This window comes from Barbus barbus (assembly GCF_936440315.1).
Source record: "Barbus barbus genome assembly, chromosome: 6".
In the NCBI taxonomy this organism is placed as follows: domain Eukaryota; kingdom Metazoa; phylum Chordata; class Actinopteri; order Cypriniformes; family Cyprinidae; genus Barbus; species Barbus barbus.
In genome coordinates this window covers 31,670,033-31,693,993 of record NC_136734.1, presented here as the reverse complement: position 1 = coordinate 31,693,993, position 23,961 = coordinate 31,670,033, and the positions used below count along the sequence as shown (strand labels likewise).

The following is a 23,961-nucleotide window of genomic DNA, read 5'->3' as shown; positions in this document are numbered from 1 at the left end:
GTATATATTAATTTTTAATCCAGATCTTCTGATCTTCAGTTGATGCATACAATAGACTAACCATTCCATAATTCACATCATTACAGCTGAATTTGCTGTTGCTCCTGTAGAGGCATCTCTAGAGATCCCGACACGATGTGTTTTGATCCTCATTAGGTTCTGATCCAGGAGTTGTAATACCAGCATGCGCATTTGTATCAGTTTCTCCATATGGTACAAATACTGAGGTTTGTGGCATTTTTCGGCCATGCACCCACATTGGCAAAGGGTAGGGTCTGCATCGGGATTGGTAGCCAGCGTTGAAAAAGGGGGAGCCTTGAACCTGGTATGATACAGCAGATGATGTGGCAGCAGATGTGGTCATGTAACTCTGTGGATAAGATGAGACATTTCCATGCGCTGAGACAGACACACCCTGAAAACGTCAGATCAAATCAATATTTTATTATTAGTATTGTTAATTTTTACATGCAAGTTAAAGTTAATAAAACACATTTTGTTTAGCGTGTTTCATGTCTTTATTTTGAAACATTATAATTTTTTTAATATTAATTTACAATAAATATTTTGATTTCTTTTTAATGATATTCAACCAAGCAGGCTATCATCATGAATTGTCAACCTACCTGAGAGGTTGTTCTGTGCTGCTGAAAATCAGGCATTACAATAGCTCTTTGTTTTGAGGATGAGACTGAAGTGGTGTAATCTTGACCCTCCCTTTCATTTGACCTTCTACTTAACCAAGGACCAGTCACTTCAGATGCCAAAAATGGAAGTGTTCCAATATAATTAAACTGGCATAAATTTGACAAGACATGTGGCGGCACACACAGAGAATTAATCAGCCCAGGAGTGGGGATGTAATAGTGCCGAGTGAGCGACCCTTTCTGAGAAACGTCAGTCACATCATCTGCAAACTTGTGTTGTTCAGCATGTTTTCTATCCAAGTTTAAATTTTCAGTAGCCTCTTTACTCTGCTTTTCTTTGCTGTTGACCCTTATGTTCCTTTCTCCTTGTATCTCCTCTTTTGAATTATCCTTGGACTCTTGCACCGTTGTTGAGATTTCTGCAGAATTTTGCTCATCTTGAGAAATTGAATGCTTTCCATCTTCATTGCTTTCCTTCTCATCGCCATATCCATCAATGTCACTCTCATTCGTATCTGTAGAATAAATACATCATAAACGTGTGTTAGGAATAGCAAAAATAATATCAATAATAAAACAGAGAATAAACGCAAATTAATAATATTAATATAAGTATAAAAATTTATACATAAGTATAAAATTGCTTACAATAATAAACAGTTTGACATTTATTATAGGTTATAATAAAGTATAAATATACATTTAGTATAAATTACAACCGAACACCTGTTGAAGTTGATGTAACGACATTTGTTTCTTGAATTAAAGGGTTTGATGATCTTTGGTCAAAAGACGAGTCGTCTGTGAACACATTGGCTTTTTTTGGTGCCACATCACACCTCTGATGCAACGTCTGTTTCCTAATTATGGAAAAATACATGTGTCAGTGGATTTTAAAATGGTTATTTTCAGACAGTGCTGCTCAAAAGATCACAATGAAAATCTGAGGTTTTAAAATCTAATTTAAACCTGGAAATAAAGAAAATTTATTAAACAAAAAAGCATAATATAAATAAGAAGACAAAGAAACATGACGTAAATAAGAAAGATTTTGCTCTAGTCAAATAATAAGTAAATTTAGAATACTGATCTTGTGAACATTTTTTTTTCCAAAGGTCAGATTTGAATCATTCTCAGATCATGCTGGAGAATATGATCACAAGTTTGTGTTCTTGTAGCTCCAGTACTGCTGTCTTCGAAGCAAAAGTGGACAGACTCTGAAATTAATATGGTTCAGTTCAACTTTTCAATTCGGTATGCTGATAATATAATTTGTTCTGGAAAAATAAATTTAAAAGGAAAATAGATGCATTTTAGAAATGTATATAGGTATAAATCTGAAAGAAAAAAATACCTTTTCTCTCGTCTCCCATTTCCGGTGTCTCGGAATCCTTTCGCAAATGGGTTATTGTCGATTTTCAGCTGAGTTATCTGTAAAGGATAACATATTAATGAAGATGTAACATTTTTTGAGTGCTGTGAAAATTGTTTACAACTTTATTAGGCTAATATGTGGTTTGTCACCAATTAAACATCTGAATCGGTCACTGATGAAACATCTGAATCTGTCACCTTTTCGTTTTGGTATGCTGTCACAGCGATAAATTCTGTCTCGGGGAACAAGTAGGTTTTGAATGTGCTGTAAGGAAGTTTGAGGATGTCGTTGGCTCGAACGATATGAAACCTCGGCTGATATTTGTGCATGGAGTTTAATATGGTCTGCAAAACAAAATCATTTTGCATACTCATAATTAAAAGAAACATTTCTGTTCAAAATTTCTTTAAAATCTTTTTTGCACAGAATTAGAAAAATGACTTTAAGTTAAAAAATAACTTTAATGAGTTGCTAGCTACTTGCTTGGTGACAAAGAGAAAAATACCCAGAAATAGAACATATAGAAAACAGAATAGAATATAGGCTAATAGAATATTTTGAGGAGAAATTTACACTAAAAGTCGTCCATAAATTGTGAATCGCATCTACGATATGAAATACTCACAAATCCATGTTTGTCAGATATATTATTCGTCAGTTTGAGCTTATGAAATGTCACAGCTTTAGACATCCATTGTTCCCCGGTAGCAGGACTGTCCGGGTGGATGTACATTCGCTTGGGCATTTCTGGATCGGCCTTTCCAGCCACCATCCAGCGAGAGTTGTGAAACTTATATCTGTAGTCATCAGCCGCGACTATATCCATCAGCAGGATGTACCTCGCCTTCCTGTCCAAGCCGCTGCAGCGCACTTTGAATGCTGGAAACATTCGCCTCAGAGAAGCAAAAGACGTTTCACTTGTTTACAAAGACATCAAGTCAAAATACAAAGTAACACTTAAGAGAATTAAACAGCACGAACAGTATAGCTCAAAGCCGTCCATGCAAAACTTTTTTAAACACTCCACGCGGAGACTGGTCGTGTTAAATCACCTTCTTACCTTCCAGACTTTGTTATGACCATCTCCGTGCCGCTTCTGTGAAACTGCCCCCACAGTTCCTTGCCTTCCAGGTGAACCACGGGGTCATCCTCAGGTGCCAGTCCAGGGTCTCTCGTCTCCACAGAGAGGTGCGCGGGGGACGCGGCGTCTTTGAGCGCCAGACAAACCGAGTTATGGAGCACGTTCGCAAACTGCTGTTTCCCGTATCCCGTAGGAAAAAACTGGGACTGCTGTCCAAGCATCGAACTAATAGTGAGGTCAATAGGACTGGCCGGTATAAAGTGGTGATACGCCATTATCTCAACGTGCGCTGTTTGTGGGGTTATTTCATAATGTCATCATAAATAATCACTTCATCCTCACAGTGCATGTAGCTAATAACTCCTCTCTGAAGTCTTCAGCTTATGTGGAATCATGCGAGTTCAGTGGGCTAAGTTGCAGACAGTTTGTCAAAATGCATCTCGCCTTTTTCATCCATTTTCATGCTTTCATGGCTTTGTCCTGTTGAGTGAAGAACCCAACTGCAGAGACCGTAAAGGTTGTTTTATGGGGTCTCGCGAGCATAGATGATGATCCCTGGGGACCTTATGCCGGATCTCAGGACAGCATGGTGGTTTGTTGTCGGGACGGGTCAGTCAGGGGTTTCTGATTGGCTCCGTGGACACATCCAAGCCAATTGTGCTTCGTAAGGGCGTGGTGAATCGATTTGTTTTTTTATAAAGAATCAACTGCAACAAAGTGATTTGATACAAATGGAGCATCAGCTGTCTAGAGTTTAGTGTTGCTCATGCTTGTGAATAAAGAAAATAGGGCAGATCGGGGCTAGCTGTCACACTAACTGTAAGGCTGTGAACTCAAAAGTCCAATTACACCGATTAATTTTGTGTATTCAAAAGGCTTTTAAAAATATTTTTAGGGAATTCGGACATCTGAACGAAAATCTGTTTTGCAGATGAAAAACAAAATTCAGGATTTAGTCTAAATGTAAAGAATTTATTAACTATAATTTATTTCATTACAGTATAAATATATTTTTGTATTTTATATATTTGTATTTTTCCATTTACATTTTTGCTGTTTTGTTTCATGATCCATGATTTGTTATTCTGTTTCATAATTGTTTCATTGTTGACATTTTTTTGTTTGTTTGTTTGTTTTCTCCATTCTGTCACAGAGAGAGTTTTGGTTCCTTGCCACTGTCGCCTCTGGCTTGCTCAGTTGGGGACACTTGATTTCTAGCGATTATCGTCAATTTGATTTCACAGATACTATTTAAACTAAACTGAGCTAGACAATGACATCACTGAATTCAGTAATGAAATGCCTTTAACTGAAAATTTGGTGTTTAATCGTATTATTATACATTACTGATACTCTATCCTCCAATTTGATACTGTTAAGTGCTTTGACACAATCTGTATTGTTAAAAGCGCTATATAAATAAAGGTGACTTGACATTTGTTAATTGGCAGATTCCATTGTGACAGCTTACCCCATGCAATAACTGATGTTATTCTGATGTTACTTTATACATTAAAAAGTAGTCATGTTCTAATGGCAGTGTAGAACAAACATACTAAAAAATATATTGGCCTAACTGATGCTCTCTTTAGGACTGTCGCATTAAATTACCCCTCCCACTCACCTCCCACACGACCAGCCGTAATCAATCTTACATCTCTAATCTAGATGCTTGACACAAAAGCACCAAACAGCACAACCACAAAATACAGTCCAACATGAGAAACACTTTCCTCACATAATTTACATAATTCTCATACAATTTTAAGTCCCAGCTTTTCTTGCTTCCAGATCCCGTCCCATAACATCATGCTGTGACATGAGTGGGAAGTGGCTGTGGGTTCAGCTGATGTATGCATGTGATTGTCTTGGCTGGATTAGTGAGTGTATTCAGTTACACGTTTTTATTGCAGAAGAGTTTTGGCTACACATTCCACGAAGGCTCAAAAACGCCACAGTGGACTGAGTGAGAGCAGCAGGACACAAGCCTCTTGAAGCCATCAGTTGTGTAACTTTTTATAATTAACACAAACCATTTTCCTTTTCTTGATGTCTACAATCACATATTGAAAGCTAAACCACTCCTACTATAGTCTATAGATATCAAGCTTTGATGTTTTTGAAGGATGTGGCCAAACTTTCAGGGCGCCAATTTGACAGTCCATGTAATGGGGAAGCGCCATCAGACGCTCCATTTCAAGGTTTTTAATGAGGTTCTATTTCCGTTTCTGCTCAAGGCATCAGCACTTTAGTACTCTTGTGGCATCACTTTTGTGTTGTTTTTGTATAAGTGTACAAATGACAGCACATATGTGACCCTGGACCACAAAACCAGTCTTAAGTGTCAATTTTTCGAAACTGAGATTTATAATAAGCTTTGTTAATAAGTTTGTTAGGATAGGACAATATTTGGCCAAAATACAACTATTTGAAAATCTGGAATCTGAGGGTGCAAAAAAATCAAAATATTGAGAAAATTGCCTTTAAAGTTGTCATAATGAAGTTCTTAGCAATGCATATTACTGATCAAAAATTAAGTTTTGATATATTTACGGTAAGAAATTTACTAAATATCTTCATGGAACATGATCTTTACTTAATATCCTAATGATTTTTGGCATAAAAGAAAAATCAATCATTTTGACCCATACAATGTATTTTTGGCTATTGCTACAAATATACCCCAGCGACTTAAGACTGGTTTTGTGGTTCAGGGTCACATATATCAGCACAATATCAGTGCTGGGTTACATGTCCTAACATGTTCATTTAAATTCAGGTTGTCTGGTGCAATTTTTTCCTTTCTCTTAAAATGTTAAGTTTTATTATTCCATGTAGTTTCAGTCATTCATCAAAATTAGTCTAGTATAAACTACCATTCAAAAGTTAAATTTATTAATGTTTTTGAAAGAAGTCTCTTGTGCACACCAAGGCTGCATTTGTCAGAGGAAAAATACATTAAAAAGAGTCATATTTTGAAATATTACTACAACTTAAAATGTTTTCTATTTTAATATATTTTTAAAATGTAACTTATTCCTGTGATGGCAAAGCTGCAGTTTCTGCATGAATTCAGTCTTGCGCGTGATTTTTATTTATTTATTGATGATTATAAAGTTCAAAAGATTTTTTAACAATGTCTTTACTGTCACTTGTGATCAATTTCATTGAAACACTTGATCTATATCAATATAAGGGTGGTGAAAACTCTGCTCACAGAGAGACAGCTTTATTTTCGAACATTGCCTACATTCTAAAGCATTTCAATTATTTCACGCTCTGCTCCTGTAATGGCTAAATCTGTGAATTTATGATGATGCTGTTCTATGACAGCTTTATGCCCTGTGTTCAGATGCGCTGCCACGGTGGCTGAGAGTACAGAGAAAGATCCATACACCGGATTATAAGAGATATGCCATCTGCGGCCATCCACTACTGATGACCCAATCTTTATTGGGGAAGGAGCAACCCTGGCTGTCAATCATTCCTACTTCAAAGAGGGAGCGGGCAGAGAGTGGTGGGAGAGAGAGAGCACACTGATGCCAGTCTGATATTTGTGAGAACACTAACAGGCATTGTGTGTAACTTAACACCGAGGATAAATAGTTGCTTTAAACTGCTCCACCAGCCGCTACTGACCATTGAGGCGTGGGTGTTTGGGAAGCGGTGAAGTTTTAATGCTTCATTTTTTTGCATTTTACCATTGAATAAGCTTTGTGCAATCTTTTAAAATAATTAAAAACACTGTTTGACACTATGAGCAGTCTGTATTTCGTTCATGCAATTTTTTTCCCCTTGTTTGTAGGATAACATTCGGCTCACAAATCTGTTGCTGAAGAGACAACCTTGGATAGAAGGATTTCAATAAAGCATTATAACAGTAAAAAGAAGCAATTCATTTTGAATTTGAGCCGAACAGTTTGCAGATGTGAAGGCTAAGGGATTCGGGTTTGGGGTTACTTTCCTCCAGTGAACGAGCAATGAGTGGCCTCAATATGGCCATCTCTCAAACACCTCAGCTGTTTATTTAGAGGGGCTGTGATGAATAGTCAGCCGCTAACAGACTGGTGTGACTGGACATGTTTGGACTGTGGAGGTGGGAGGAATGTAGTTAAACAGTGGCATTGAGAAGGTGTGAGGAGAGAGAGAAGTTGAAACGGAGCACGTCATGCTCTCCAATAGATGGTACTGCTCAGAAACAAAAACACAACATGCACAATTTAGCATTAGCACAACAGCTAATCAGCATATTGCAATAATTCATTTTACACTGAAGAGTAATAGCTGATGAAAATTCAGCTTTGCCATGACAGGAATTATTTTATAATATATAACAAAAGAAAAATAAATATTTAGTAGGAGATCAGAGAGTCAGTCTATGAGAACACATATGTTGAACATGGACCACAAAACCAGTCATAAGGGTCCATTTTTCGAAATTGAGATTTCTCCATCACCTGAACGCTGAATAAATAAGCTTTCCATTGATGTATGGTTTGCTGGGATAAAACTATTTTTGAAAATCTGGAATCTAAGGGTGCAAAAAAATCAAAATATTAAGAAAATAGCCTTTAAAGTTGAAGTTCTTAGCCATGCATATTACTAATCAAAAATTTATTTTTGATATATTTATGTTAAGAAATTTACAAAATATGTTCATGAAAAATGATCTTTAATTAATATCCTATATGATTTTTGGCATAAAAGGAAAATGGATCATTTTAACCCATACATTGTATTTTTGGCTATTGCTACAAATATATCCATGCTGCTTTGTGGTCCAGAGTCACATATTTGAAGAGGATTAGTTTCTGACTAAATTAAATATTGTAAAATATTATGATCTGTCAGTAAGGATTTGAGCCTTTGAGAATGGTTCTCAGCACACTCAGGTTAATTGCTACTCTTTTTAAAGAATACTTGGATTTGAAAAAGCTAAACATTTGTCTTATATATATATATATATATATATATATATATATATATATATATATATATATATATATATATATAAAATATAGTGTTGTCATGATATTCTTACAGTTGGATTTATTATTGTTACATTAATCTTTAATGGTTCAAGGTCTTATTCCCACTTATTCCCACAAAAAAATACTGAAAATAAATTAGAGCCAGCAGAGCCCAGGTGAACAATTTTTTATTATTATTAAATTTTTTATTTTATTATTATTTTGTGATCCGTATTTTCAAACAACAAAAAAGACTCACGGCAACAAATACTCTTCTGAAGGTTATTTCTGTGAATTTTATTTGAGAAATGCTTCCTCTCATTATTTGAGAATGGCTCACTGTACAAAGCAATGAGAAAAACATCTTATGTGTTTGAACTTGATAAAGAAAGAAATCAATTTCATTGCCACATCTGCTCTTTGGGAATCAAATAAAACTTTTCCTGCACAAACATTGATCGATGTCAGGAGGTCAATGATAACTGGTTGAATGTACTTTCATTCAGATGAAGGTGGGTCCTCAAGAACCATTGAGACTATATATTCTAATACTGGCTTTGCTTAGAAACGGCAACCATAATCTGCCTCATATTAAGCGCAAATATATAATAGCTATAATGCTGAAATCTTTTGTATGTGTTTTTGTTTATTTATTTGATGTATGCAAATTAAGCTCTTTGCTGACCATCCATCCCAAGATGGCTTTTACACTGCGTGTAATGACTATAAATAAAAGTGAAATCAAAAAGATTTAATGGGAGTTACTCTGTATCTTATCTGGGATCATTGTTGAAGTAAGTTTTAAAAATGTAAAAGTTTGCACGTTCTTTGGGGAAAGCTGGCTTTGAATCTGTTCTTTGGGGGGCCGTTGTGTGAGGCTCAGGGGATCCGGCTCATTGAAACGCAACTAATCCCATGAACACCCACGCCAAAAAGACAGTATTGATGTTTCTAAGCAGTGAAAACCTACTCTGGTAGATTAGGAAAGGTCTGCCAGGCTCAGTAAACCTGTGATTAAAAGCTGCAGTAGTCCTTAGAGTATTAAACATGAATCTGGGTAATGAACACAGAGGGAAGGGGTAAATAAAGGAAGCTTTTCGGTAAATTAAATTAGATGTAAACATTTGTTTACTTTGGGGGTCATTCGGCATCTGATATTCAGGAACTTGAATGGATGCTTCTAGATTACGAACAATAATCTTTTGATTTGAATTCAATTTAGATTTCTTCAAATCTCAAAATATTTCTGTACATCAGGTGAAAAAGTATGTACTGGGTCCTGAAGATTACTACAGTAAGCATTATAGCAGTAAAGTTTTTTTACAGTATACTGAAAGTAAAGTCCGCAGAGGTTTTTACTTTGTGATTTTACTAGTTCTCAGATGGACAATCTGAAGAAAGCATATCTAGCACAGAATCTGAAATGCTGAATGAATATGTAGCTAAACAATTATATATAGCACACTTTTACTTTATTATTGGATGTGTCCTTGAATTAAATCTCTTTGTAAAGGCTCTTTCATCAGGTACTTTAAATATAAATCAGCATTACTGATATATCCCTTTTGTATCTGTTGCAAGATCAAAAATCCTTCCTCTCTGTATTTCCAAGCAAATGTACATGTGAGATAAACTTTTTATATATTGTTTTATACATTTTTAAATAATATTTGCTTATGTTATTTATATATATATATATATATATATATATATATATATATATACAGTATATATATTAAATAAATATCTTCAGATATATTTTTATAAAATATTTTATTTCAGATTTTGTTAGACCCAATAATTCAACAAGTTGATTGTACCGTTAAGATTGAATGCGTTTTAAGACATGTTTTAAGATTATGGATATATAGCACTCATTTCATGCAATCTATACCTCTTTTTTTTTCAGAGGAGACTGTTCCATGTCATACGGAAAGACTTTGAGGCTTCTGTCATATATTTTTAATAAGATAATAGTTCTAATATGTGAAAATTTATTCCCTTCTATTTGCCTCTTGTATTTTATTTAATTTTTTTCTATTTATGTTTGCTTTAGACGAGTGATTTACTCCCTTTATATTAAAATGCCTGGATTGATTTTGCAATGCAATAAAGCCAATAAAAGTATGTTTCTTTAACCTTTGCAAGGGTGTGTTATTTAACCTTTGCTAATATAATTTGGTGTGTTTATTTGCCAAAGTGTATGGGTCAGGACAAAGTACACTGTGAAAGAAGAACTCAAAGGCGGAAAGGCATAAGCTTTCAATATATTATAGTTTTATTAAAACATTTACATTAAAAAAAGTCTGATTTGTTTAGTTTAAAAAGGTACCTGTTTAATTATAGCTAATGTAGTTGTTTTACAAATGTTGTATGTGCTGAATGTATTTATTTACTTTTTTTAAAGAATAAAAACAAATAAGAGCCTTGCTTAATATTCTGTTTGTGAAGGTCCAGTCAACTAGCACATAGTTGTGTCCAGCTCTTGAAACGCAAAGCAATGATTACCGTTATACCTTTCATTTGTTTTGGTGTGCATTCTTTAAGGTCAGACATGGAACCTAAACTGTAAAAAAAAAAAAAAAAAATACTTTTAACTCTGAATTTAATGATTGAATAATTTTATTTAAAAAAAAAGAGGCTTTGAAGACATGGCTTTTTTTGGCTTTGAAGACATCTGTGAGTATGATCATTGCATGCGTGAGTGTGTTTGTGTATCTTCTGTTCTGTGTTGTGCAGAACCACATGCACGAAGGTTTTCATGTCTAACTCAGACCACAGTAGGATTTAAGAGTTTGAGAAATGTTTGGAATTTGTCATGTCTGCCTGTGAATCTGTCATCAAACCTACAATTGTCTCCCAACATCCCGTTTATTCTAGTTTCAGTCCCTGCACAGCAGTGGCTTTTCTTCTCTAGACTCTGAGAGGGAAACTGTCTTCTCTTTGAAGTGGCTCTCCATAGAAATTTGTGGAAACGCTTTCTTTGTAAGGCTCTAAAATGAACATATGCGTGATGTATCACTTTTACAAAAGCTGAAAATATTATTTGTGTTAAAATCAGTTGCATTCTTTAAAGCATGACTGCATCAAATGTGAGTAAAGACAAATTAATAATACAAAAGATTTATAAATGCTACACTTTTAAAATTTCTATTCATCAAAGAATCCTGAAAAAATTTATCACATTTCCACAAAAATATTAATCACTGCTTTCAACACTGATATTGTTTTTTTTCTTGAGCAGCAAATCAGCAGATTAGACTGATTTCTGAAGGACCGTGTTACACTGAAGACTGGAGTTATGACTGCTAAAAATAATACATTTTAAAATATATTAAAATACAATGCTGTCAAAATGTAATAATGTTTTTCATTATTATTACTGTTTACTGTATTGCTATATTATTTATCCAATACATGCAACTTTGGTGAGCATAAGACATCTTTCAAAAACATTAAAAAGCCTTATTTGAAGTTTCTACCCTGAAAAAAGTCAAAGAGCCAGACAGCCAAAGGACAGTCAGCACAACATTCATCGGTATGATAGAATAAATAAATAAAATAAGCGACCGACAGGCTTGCTTTAATGTTAATGATGCATATTGATCAAAGTCAACAGTAAAAATCGGCAGACAGATAATGGGCGAGAAGAGGCTTCCTCTGGGAGAATACATCAGATCTGGAGTGAATAAATGTCTGATGATTCAGGGAATAAGTGTTAACCATAGTGAGATATTATACTAATATTCCTTAGCTGAACAGCAGGTTAACCGATTAACCAGAGTTTTATATATATTTTAAATTATAATCTATTTAAATTATGAATGTAATAAGATGCAATTGCAATTATTATTTTAGAATTACTTTTATATTATTTACATAGCTCTTATTTCATTCTATAACAATGAATGTTTTACATACCGTTAAAATGCCAAAATTAAATAAATAAAAACATGCACTTTCACAGTCTAACAGACACTTAAGGAATCACCATTGGTGTGAATTATTGAGTGAGAGAGACATTCTGATGAGGATGGGTTTGGAGCGGTGCTATTTAATTAAGGAAATGTACTCTTTCTCTTCCGTTTTCTTTTGTCAGCACAAACACCTCAATGGAAGAAGAGGCGCACTTGAGGACACTTCAGCACAAAGTGGCCCATCGTTCCTCAAGCAGATCCCTTTCCTGCCTCTAATTACGGCTTCTGATTCAAACAGCATCAAAATTTATGTCTGAAGGTGTTCTTAATGTCTGCGCTGAGATATACAGGTCCTTTTCAAAAAATTAGCATATTGTGATAAAGTTCATTATTTTCTGTAATGTACTGATAAACATTAGACTTTCATATATTTTAGATTCATTACAACACAACTGAAGTAGTTCGAGCCTTTATTGTTTTAATATTGATGATTTTGGCATACAGCTCATGAAAACCCAAAATTCCGATCTCAAAAAATTAGCATATTTCATCCGACCAATAAAAGAAAAGTGTTTTTAATACAAAAAAAAAAAAAAAAAAAAAAGTCAACCTTCAAATAATTATGTTCAGTTATGCACTCAATACTTGGTCGGGAATCCTTTTCCAGAAATGACTGCTTCAATGCGGCGTGGCATGGAGGCAATCAGCCTGTGGCACTGCTGAGGTGTTATGGAGGCCCAGGATGCTTCGATAGCGGCCTTAAGCTCATCCAGAGTGTTGGGTCTTGCGTCTCTCAACTTTCTCTTCACAATATCCCACAGATTCTCTATGGGGTTCAGGTCAGGAGAGTTGGCAGGCCAATTGAGCACAGTAATACCATGGTCAGTAAACCATTTACCAGTGGTTTTGGCACTGTGAGCAGGTGCCAGGTCGTGCTGAAAAATGAAATCATCTCCATAAAGCTTTTCAGCAGATGGAAGCATGAAGTGCTCCAAAATCTCCTGATAGCTAGCTGCATTGACCCTGCCCTTGATAAAACACAGTGGACCAACACCAGCAGCTGACATGGCACCCCAGACCATCACTGACTGTGGGTACTTGACACTGGACTTCAGGCATTTTGGCACTCTGGCACCTTGATTTCCGAATGACATGCAAAATTTGCTTTCATCCGAAAAAAGTACTTTGGACCACTGAATAACAGTCCAGTGCTGCTTCTCTGTAGCCCAGGTCAGGCGCTTCTGCCGCTGTTTCTGGTTCAAAAGTGGCTTGACCTGGGGAATGCGGCACCTGTAGTCCATTTCCTGCACACGCCTGTACACGGTGGCTCTGGATGTTTCTACTCCAGACTCAGTCCACTGCTTCCGCAGGTCCCCCAAGGTCTGGAATCGGTCCTTCTCCACAATCTTCCTCAGGGTCCGGTCACCTCTTCTCGTTGTGCTGCGTTTTCTGCCACACTTTTTCCTTCCCACAGACTTCCCACTGAGGTGCCTTGATACAGCACTCTGGGAACAGCCTATTCGTTCAGAAATTTCTTTCTGTGTCTTACCCTCTTGCTTGAGGGTGTCAATGATGGCCTTCTGGACAGCAGTCAGGTCGGCAGTCTTACCCATGATTGCGGTTTTGAGTAATGAACCAGGCTGGGAGTTTTTAAAAGCCTCAGGAATCTTTTGCAGGTGTTTAGAGTTAATTAGTTGATTCAGATGATTAGGTTAATAGCTCGTTTAGAGAACCTTTTCATGATATGCTAATTTTTTGAGATAGGAATTTTGGGTTTTCATGAGCTGTATGCCAAAATCATCAATATTAAAACAATAAAAGGCTTGAACTACTTCAGTTGTGTTGTAATGAATCTAAAATATATGAAAGTCTAATGTTTATCAGTACATTACAGAAAATAATGAACTTTATCACAATATGCTAATTTTTTGAAAAGGACCTGTACAAACTGCAGATATTCCTGTGACAGAAATAAGGCTTGTTTATGATCAAATTATTCATAGGTGGACCATATCTCAGTGTAGCCTAATTTCAAATAAATATATCCCAAAGACTTACCATTTCTATAATGTAGACGTCCTTTAAAACCCTCCGTTTCGTTATAACATGTTCAGCGAACTCAGTGCTATATGAACAGGTGCAGCCTGCTGTGAAATGATCTGTTTCAAATTCAGGATTATGGAGCCTGAGTAATTGGCGATGGAGTATGAAAACAGCAGGTGATATTGACCTCACAAATATGGATTACACTGAATGAGGGCCAGTGAAGCAGCTGCTACTTACTGAATTTTAAGGGTTAAACTTTTGTGTGTGAACATTTACTTACTGGTAAACCTTACTCAACCCATATCTGCATTAATTGTCTCACTTCTCTTCTAGGAAAACATCACATAAATGTGTCAAAATCAATATAACTGAATGTAGAAACAAGAAAGAGGAAAAACGTCTTGGCTAGACTGACTGAATTTGTTGATTCCAAATTTGTTGATAGCAGATCCGTCTGTTGTAATCCAGAATGAGAAACATACTTTGAATTGGGATACCTTTGCTCAGAAACTGGTCATTATGAATTTTCTGGTACCGTGATCCATGACTGGTTTTACACCTTCTGTGTCTCGTTGAATGAAAAGACATGTTAATAATGGATTGGTTAACATAGAAAGAGAAATGCAAGGATCAAAAAAGCAAAGATTCATGATTCAAAGATTCAAACTCTTTTTAAATTGTGTTATGATATGTGACCCTGGACCAGAAAAACAGTCAATCTGGAATCTGAGGGTGCAAAAAAATCTAAATATTGAGAAAATCACCTTTAAAATCGTCCAAATTAAGTTCTTAGCAAGTTTTGATAAATTTACGGTAAGAAATTTACTAAATATCTTCATGGAACACGATATTTACATATCCTAATGATTTTTGGCATAAAAGAAAAATCTATAATTTTGACCCATACAATGTATTTTTTGGCTATTGCTACAAATATACCCCAGCGACTTAAGACTGGTTTTGTGCTCCAGGGTCACACATTACGTTTACTTTGATGCACATATAGTAGTGATATATTCCACTTTTGGTTTTCTGTCTGTGATATATAGAAAAATTTTGACTAATTCAAATATTTTCTACACTTTGTTAACCTTCTTAAGGTCAGAATATTACATTGAAATTAATCTGCGACAGTTTTTCTTTCTAAGCTTTGATTTGAGAAAAAAAAAAACTGTAAATGCCAATTGATCCACCCTCAATACCACGACTGAGGTGCCCTTGAGCAAGGCACCGAACCCCCAACTGCTCCCCGGGTGCCGCAGCATAAATGGCTGCCCACTGCTCCGGGTGTGTGTTCACGGTGTGTATGTGTTCACTGCTGTGTGTGTGTGTGCACGTTGGATGGGTTAAATGCAGAGCACGAATTCCGAGTATGGGTCACCATACTTGGCTGAATGTCACTTCACTTAACACTTCACTTGATAAGACAGAACATGCATGCAAAGCCGAACTTTCTAATAAAATCTCTAAATTATATATTTTTATATTATAAATTATAATTTTTTTTGTAAAACATATATCAAAACATAAAGTAAAATAAATATATAATTTTAAATAATACTGTTGATTCACTGTAATTTCTTAGTTTCGTTTTATTTATTTTTTTATTTTTACTGTCTTATTTTAGTTTTACTTGCATAACTGGGATGTACTCATTACAGTGCTGGCAATCAAGCCTTCATAAGCCTGATAGAGGAAAACAGAGTGTGTGGGAAGAGCAGAGGTAACCTGAGCTGGGATAAATGGTATTTTCTTGCTTGATTAGGTACAACAGCTTAGGCGTGAACATGTTTCCCTCTGATTATAGTCTAAAGAGCCCATCAAACTCCAAGTCACACTTTAGTTCAGCATGCTGTCTGCTAGCACAGTCAGTGCGACCTGCCACTGTATACAGTTACAGATTGGACTCAACAAGGAAACCTAATAACTTCATGAACACCCACCAAAATGGGCCAGACATCATGTTCTGAAACAGCTGAAGGAACTGCTGGGCTAAAATGCAGTTCTATTAACTTCAGCTGTAGGTACCTCCTCACATGCTAAAGGCATTCCCTCCTTTAAATTCTGCAGTTCTGTTTTAAATCTGTGTAGATTTGTGCCACAGGAAGAATTTGCGTTTAAGAAATCCAAAAGTAGAGAGGATTTGTGTGCAGAGTGTATAACTAATAATAATCGAAGTTGAACTAAAAATTCTGTAAATCAAAAAGGTGTGAGCAATTCCAGTCCTCGAGTGGAGAGTAAATTAAACTGCAGACAGTTTGAAATGTCAAACGCCTCTCTACAAGATGGATTGCAGTTATTTCATAATAATCAAAAACCATATAACATTAGGATAATTCATCATTGTGTCTGACTGCAGCAGTGAGTGTGCTAGTTTACTTCCGTAGCAAGAAGAGCACGTTTAATCAATTGCTTATCGAGTCTTTAGGCACTTATTTTATTAACTACAATAAATGGACATGGACTGTTCACAACTGAAACTCTGCCACAAGAACTTTACATTTCTATGCCTTGTGCGGATCGATTTCTCCTTAAGCAACCAATCCTATCCGATTTAAGAGGCGACTTATGCTATATATGTACACAAATTAGGCTTAGGCTATGTTAAAAATGTGGATTATTTTGACATTAATTTTTTTTTTTTTTTTTTTAGATTTTGTATGCTGATTTAAAATAACTATAGGTCAAAATTTCTCAATTTCTTAAAAAAATAAACACAATAAAGCCAAAATATACGCCAGTGTGGAGCACTTTTTGAAGTAAAAAGTGTGATCTTAAAATTCAACTTATTTGAATAAACATTTGCTTATCTGCTAAACAAACAAGCCTGGGGATATGACAATTTGCATAATAGTATAGATAGGTAAATTATATATAAACATCTGGATTTAAGTTTAGATTTAGAACTCAGATTTAAAATAGAATTTTAAATAACCTTTTAGCATTATATTTTCTCAAGATTCACTTATTTTATTGGCACACATAATCGCCAAGCGTAATGCATGGAAAACGGTGATTGGTCGAAAAAATGATTGACAATATTCTAAACCACTTACTGCAGCGCACGAATGAAAACAGACGAATAGCGGCAAGGGGCGGGCATTTTGAAGTGAGGGAGGAAAAATGGCGACCATCGTGATGAAGTTGAACGGGAATATTTACACAACAGTAATGGATTTACCGTACAGTCTAGCAAACAAAATTAGATTATCTGCGTTATTAATATTAATACTCGCTTTTATGAGTGGTAGCTCAGGCGAAAACACATATGAAGATGCTACTTACGAATTTCTCAAGCGAGAGTATTCTCTGAGTAAACCATACCAAGGTAAGCGTCCATTCCTGTTCCCTCAGTGACATTAAACCGGTGCCCTGCATAAAGTTACACCTGTTTTTAAGTCAACTAGTGAGACCACAGGTTTAGAGTTAGCACTGTGTCCTTTAACTTATTTCTTCTGGTATTGTTTGTTGCCCTTTTCTTGCTCTCGTAACAGTTTTATTTCGCAGCTGCAGTGATTTAGGCACAAATCAACAGGGCGGAAGTACAGGACCGTTCTAGGTATCCCGGTTCACATGCTTTATTAAACAATGTGTATTTATTACATGTATAGTATTCAATTAGCAGACGTTTTTATCCAAAGCGACTTAACAGTTTAGGAATACAACTAGCGTTCACCATACAGGGGCAAATAAACACCGGAAGTGCTCGTTATACAAAATTCAAGTTCAGTTCAGATTAGTACAAGATAGACAAGGATTAAGGAAAGAGAAAGCAGTTTTTTTTAATTGGGATGCAGTGAAATGTTGTATATGTTTTATTTCTCTCTCTCTCTCATATATTCATATATATATGCATGCATGCATATATATGAGAAAGTATGCATACGTTTTGTGTGAAATGTTGATGTATGTTCACAGGACTGGGCTCCTCCAGCTCCTCACACTGGGAGTTCATGGGAAACACCATGATCATGCCTGAACACATACGGCTGACACCAGACTTGCAGAGCAGACAAGGAGCTGTATGGAGTCGTATAGTGAGTCTGTATGACAAGAAAACCTGAAAAACCACCTATTAGACAAAGCTGTTAATCGGCACCCTTTTAGACAAAGAGGTTCTTGAGATGAGTAATAGGCAGGCTCGTTCATCTGTGTGTTTGTGTGTGCAGCCCTGTTACCTCAGGGACTGGGAGCTCAGAGTACAATTTAAGATCCATGGTGAGGGCAAGAAGAACCTGATTGGGGACGGCCTTGCAATATGGCTGACAAAAGAGCGAATGCAAAATGGTAAGAGATCATCAATATTCCAGATCTTCAAAATATTGGTTCTCCGTGATATGACGATGATGCAATTTTTTTTATTCTTTGTGTTTTCCTCTAGGTCAAGTGTTTGGAAACACAAACTTTTTTACAGGTCTGGGCGTTTTTGTAGACACTTATCCCAATGATGACAAGCAGCATGAGGTATATCACCACTTTTATTCATATTTTTCTCACCTGTTAAAAACAATCTAACCTGTTTAATTTCTGTCTCTCATTCAGAGAACATTTCCTTTTATCTCTGCAATGGTCGGGAACGGGAGTGTTGCATATGATCATGACCGTGACGGACGGACTACTGATCTCGGTGGCTGCGCTGCTCACGTTCGCAATGTTGAATATGACACATTCCTCCTGATCAGATACATGAAGAACAGACTCACAGTAAGAAACATCTTTACATTCTGTGTTTCTTTGTTCAGCTAAAGACAAATACATGCATACACTGCTACACCAGTCTTTCATACTGCTAAGCTGATGCTCATAACAAGGGAGAGGTTAAATTTGCTTAATATTCTGATGATAGAGTTTAAGGAAAGTTGCTTAATATTCTGATGATAGACTTTAAGGTTTAGAAGTATGTTGGAAAGCACCCTTTAGTTCTGTATGCACCTTCATTTGCTGTTCTGCCTTTCAGGTGATGACGGATATTGAGGGGAAGCAAGAGTGGAAGGACTGCCTGGATATCCCTGGAGTGAGGCTGCCACAAGGTTACTACTTCGGCGCTTCATCGGCCACTGGAGATTTATCAGGTTTGGACCAGTGTCACTCTATTTTATTCCAGCAGATATTCAGAGCCTATGCAAACGGCTTTATGTAGTATACTCACTTCAGGCCAATCCTAAAATTCCCATAGAATTATTAGTGTTACACTAATTAAAAAACAAACTTGTGTATAATATCAGTTTGTATTATTAAACAAGATTTCAATCAGTTCCCCCTATATTTTTGAAGCAGCAGTCATAATAATCCATTTTAAGAGCAATATAATATGTCTGTGTTCACAAAAAAAGAGTGTCTGGAGAGGCTTTTTGCTCTTATGCATTTTACATTAAAAACATGATAGATAATAAAATATATGTTTACATTTACAAGTTCAAGGGCTCCACATCTCTAATGTTGAAAATTACTTGATGGAAATGATTAAAACAAGGGCCAGTAAACCCATCACTGCTACTATACTTAGGTAAATAATATAAAATAGATGTAAAATAATGTTGTTGTTTCGTGGAAATGGAAACATGGTGGTTTGTGTTCTTTAGGTGTAATGTGATTTTATAACTGATAGAAATTACTAGCATTTTATTTATACATTTTTCCCATGTTTTGTTTCTAGATAACCATGACCTGATCTCCTTCAAGCTATATGAGCTTACAGTGGAACGGAGTCCTGAAGAGGAAGAGGACCAGCAGGAGATCACGTTGCCTAGTGTAGACTACCGAGTGGACACTAATGGTAATAGTAACTTACACCTTCTTTTCATTTCAGTATAAGATATTTTACAGATAAGTATAAATGTTTGTATCTTACAACTTCTTATGTTTTCTTTACACAGTTATTGTGGAGGATGAAGGAAGGAGCATCATCACCACCTTCTTTCTCTTCATTGTTTCGGTCGTTGTGCTGGTTGTAGTGGTTGTGGTTATTCTCTTTCTATTCAATCACTATAAAGAGAACCGCCGCAAACGCTTCTACTAAGCAAATTGAAGAGCAAGTGACAGGAAGGAAATGGGATGAGAGATCCAACGTGAGTGTGACTGGCATTTTTGCAATGGGCCAATTCTGGTCCTCACCTCTGCCACCAACAGGAAGGACCTGAAGGCCAACGCTGAACTAAAAGCCATACCTGACCTCTCCAAGTGGAAAGCAACCACCTCAATCATGATTATGATCTCAAAAAACTGTTCAAGTGTATTTGAAAGAGTGTGCATCCGTTTTTGAAGGTCTCTCTGGATTTTGTGTGCGTTTGCTGTTTTTTTTGTACCAGTTACACTGACCTTGGCCTTTCACTCAGAGGCAGTACAGAGAACCATGTGTGACAGCATATACAGAGACACAATAGTTTAACAAACTGTTGTATTCTCAGGTTGTCTACTGTAACGTCACTGCCCTTGTGTTCTTCTATCCATTGGACAGAAATGAATCAAGAAAATACGAACATCAACCTGACCTTGACCTCCATCTGCCACGATCATATCATCAGCTGTCAGCAGTCATGTTTTAACTTATATAAAATTGATTAAATTTGATTTTGATCCTTATATAAGTAATTCTGCCCAACTGTACAGTTATAAACAGACAGTAACAACCATCAGTGTGAATGTGAAGAATATTTTTTTCCCAAATGTCTGTTTTGTAATGCATATAGGTACTTATGATGTCTTTTGTTATATGTGATCCTGTTTTATGTATCAAAAGCTGCACTGAACTGCTTGATTATATGTAGCTTATCTGGAGTTACTTTGGTTTGTCACGATTTAACTACTTAGTTTGTGTTAAACCTTTATATTTCATGTCTTCATGGCCTTATTTGAATACTACATTTAATAATCTTAATGTGCTGATACATAGAAATTATGACGTGTCTGTAACTGTATCTTAAAATCTTCCGGAAAGAGGCAGAGATGGAAAGCTGGTGCAGCAGTTTGATAGTTCCTGATTTTTCCAATAATTGCACTATTGCAAAGATATGCAAGGGGTTTTGCTTTTATCCATGTTCCAGTCTTTCCTGTCACTTCTAGTCACTGCTCTTTACAGTTGTGCAACTGTCAATTGTTTTATACTGGGAGAGATTGCATTGCTGTTCTCATCAGCTCAGTGATTGAGCAAGCTGCTGTAACAAACTGATATTTTCATGGTTGTCACCAACATATTGAATGTTGAAAAGTCTAAATTAAACATTCAGAGTTTATCTTATAACTGGATAAAGTTTTGTATTGACAACTCAAAACTCGTCTCAAGTTTTTAGCATGACTGAAGATAAAATGTTAGGAATAACTTTTTACAATGAGCTTTTTTCATAGCTTTTACAACCCATAATTATCTGTATACACTCTAAAAACGTATTGTTAAAAAAAAAAAAAATGCAATTTGCATCAATCTTTTTGAGTTATGACAACTGAAAATAGCCTAAACTAAAACTACACCGAGTTATAGGAACTTTAAGTTCCAAATTTTAAGTTGATCACTCCAAAAAAGAAAAAAACTGAGATGGCCCTGAAACCAACTAAACTTATGTATTCCAGTTTAAATTAACAGTTTATCTGCCGTTACAAACAATAATGAATTACTTTTCGTCAACATTAGTGCAGTAATGGTTTATCTGGCCAGTGTTGAGCATAACTTGATGTAGCCATCCACAATCACAAGCTCTATTCTTCAGCACAACGGTAACTAACCATAAAAACTTGGAACATAACAGAAACTCTTTTAAATGTCAAACAGCTTTAAACACTAACAGGTCTTTATTGAGATCTTATCAAAAATATCTTATATTTTCAATATTTCCATATGATGGAGCATGTAAGTATGGGCTGAAACGTGTGCTCCTTGGTCTGTTAAGACACTTTGCACGTTTGTCACTTTTGCATATGGAAAATAAAATATATTTTTGATAGAGCTTTTTGCTACCTGGTCTGATTGTATTTTTCCAGTGTGTGGATAATTTCAGCTACCTGGTAGATTAAACTTCCTCATTTTTTTGTTCTACGAATCTGATAATTTGTTGGTTTTTCTTTGTTGAGCACATATAATTCCTGCTTGATAGCTTAAATTTCAAGGTCCTTTAATGTTTGCAACTTAAAATTTAAATAAATCAATATATTACAATTTATTTAAGTTACAAAATGGCTTGAGTCAGTTTTCTTCCATGTGTTGTTTTTATTTGTCCTATGAGGGAGAGGTTCATGGCTCATTTCAGTCTGAGGAACCAAAACTGAGGATAATGTAAGCAAGATAATGAGCTGAGAGGGGGAGGAGAGCTGAGACTCATTTCCAGACATATTTTTCTCCTGTGTTATCTCGATCCATCACACCACTATTTATGTTTTATATGTATATATTTTATTAATGGGAAACAATGTTATAGTGCATCACCTTCAAGTCAAGTGAGGTGAAATTAAAATGCAACCCAAGCTTCTTTATCCCTTTCCAGATCCTGTAAAATTTGCTTAAAACGCCTAAAAAAGGCATACCCAAAGTAAATTGCATTCTGTTCTTGAACCATTTGGATTATGTGCATGGTGTTGGTCTCTTTTGAAAGGTGACACTCTGAGGTTTGTACCTCAACAGTCAGAATCACTGTAAGTCTTACTGATATCAGAATCAGAATCAGAATGAGCTTTATTGGCCAAGTATGTTTACACATACAAGGAATTTGTTGTAGTGACAGAAGCTCCACAGTGCAACAGAAGGACAGTAACAGGACAGGACACAGGTAATGAAACAAAATAACAGGAAATAGCCAATGACCAATGTACAAGCAGCAAAAAAAAAATAAGAAATACACAATATATAATATATAATATATAATATAGGCGACTATGTATGTACAGGTCAAGTATGTGCAAATTAGAAATGAGAAAATAAAATAAGTGAGTGTGGTGAATGGATAATGTATTAGTTGTGTGTTTTACGTTTATTTATGGAGTGTTCATGAGATGTATTGACTGAGGGAAGAAACTGTTCCTGTGTCTGGTCGTTCTGGTGCTCAGAGCTCTGTAGCGTCGACCAGATGGTAAAAGTTCAAAGAGGTTGTGTGCTGGATGTGAGGGGTCCAGAGTGATTTTACCAGCCTTTTTGCTCACTCTGGATGAGTACAGTTCTTGGAGAGTGGGGAGGGTTGTACCAATGATTCGCTCAGCAGTCCGGACTACCCTCCGTAGTCTTCTGAGGTCGGATTTGGTAGCTGAGCTGAACCAGACAGTTATTGAGGTGCAGAGGATGGATTCAATGATGGCAGAGTAGAACTGTTTCAGTAAGTCCTGTGGCAGGTTGAACTTCCTCAGCTGGCGAAGAAAGTACAACCTCTGCTGGGCCTTTCTGACAATAGAGTCAATGTGAATATCCCACTTCAGGTCCTGAGAGATGGTGGTGCCCAGGAATCTGAATGACTCCACTGCAGTCACAGTGCTGTTCATGATGGTGAGTGGGGGGAGAGCAGGGGGGTTTCTCCTGAAGTCCACGATCATCTCCACCGTTTTGAGTGTGTTAAGCTCCAGGTTGTTGAGACTGCACCAGACAGCCAGCTCCTTAACCTCCTGTCTGTAAGCAGACTCGTCACCGTCCTGGATGAGGCCGATCAGTGTGGTGTCGTCTGCGAACTTCAGGAGCTTGACAGAGGGGTCTTTAGATGTGCAGTCGTTGGTGTAGAGGGAGAAGAGCAGTGGGGAGAGTACGCAGCCCTGAGGAGCTCCAGTGCTGATGGTTCGAGTGCTGGATGTGAATTTGCCAAGCTTTACTAACTGCTGTCTGTCTGTCAGGAAGCTGTTGATCCACTGGCAGACGGAGGTGGGGACGGAGAGCTGAGTTAGTTTATTTTGAAGGGTTTCCGGGATAATGGTGTTAAAAGCAGAGCTGAAGTCCACAAACAGGATCCTCACATAA

At 36.3% G+C, this 23,961-nt stretch overlaps 2 protein-coding genes across 2 annotated transcripts; one reads left to right on the top strand and one right to left on the bottom strand.

Moving 5' to 3' along the window:
* Positions 1-3,378, bottom strand: LOC306871290 (T-box transcription factor TBX3-like; the record flags this gene model as incomplete). The annotated part of the gene is made up of 7 exons (XM_079419103.1): positions 1-415; positions 627-1,162; positions 1,374-1,507; positions 2,002-2,078; positions 2,220-2,366; positions 2,648-2,915; positions 3,083-3,378. 7 exons carry the CDS (start codon positions 3,376-3,378, stop codon positions 119-121), a joined length of 1,755 nt encoding a protein of 584 aa, XP_079275229.1. The 3' UTR covers positions 1-118.
* A 13,759-nt stretch (positions 3,379-17,137) lies between these two features.
* LOC306871369 (VIP36-like protein) lies at positions 17,138-21,976 on the top strand. The gene is made up of 8 exons (XM_079419229.1): positions 17,138-17,364; positions 17,955-18,073; positions 18,206-18,323; positions 18,418-18,500; positions 18,579-18,740; positions 18,994-19,108; positions 19,693-19,812; positions 19,913-21,976. The coding sequence occupies exons 1-8, from the start codon at positions 17,160-17,162 to the stop codon at positions 20,053-20,055; spliced, it is 1,065 nt and encodes a 354-aa protein (XP_079275355.1). The 5' UTR covers positions 17,138-17,159; the 3' UTR covers positions 20,056-21,976.
* The last annotated feature ends 1,985 nt before the right edge of the window (positions 21,977-23,961 follow it).

Bases quoted from the DNA above. Each gene is read 5' to 3' on its own strand.
- LOC306871369 (XM_079419229.1), top strand. From the start codon at position 17,160: ATGGCGACCATCGTGATGAAGTTGAACGGGAATATTTACACAACAGTA. The intron at 18,324-18,417 runs GTAAGAGATCAT...GTTTTCCTCTAG, and splicing joins AAAAGAGCGAATGCAAAATG to GTCAAGTGTTTGGAAACACA. The intron at 19,813-19,912 runs GTAATAGTAACT...TTCTTTACACAG, and splicing joins CTACCGAGTGGACACTAATG to TTATTGTGGAGGATGAAGGA.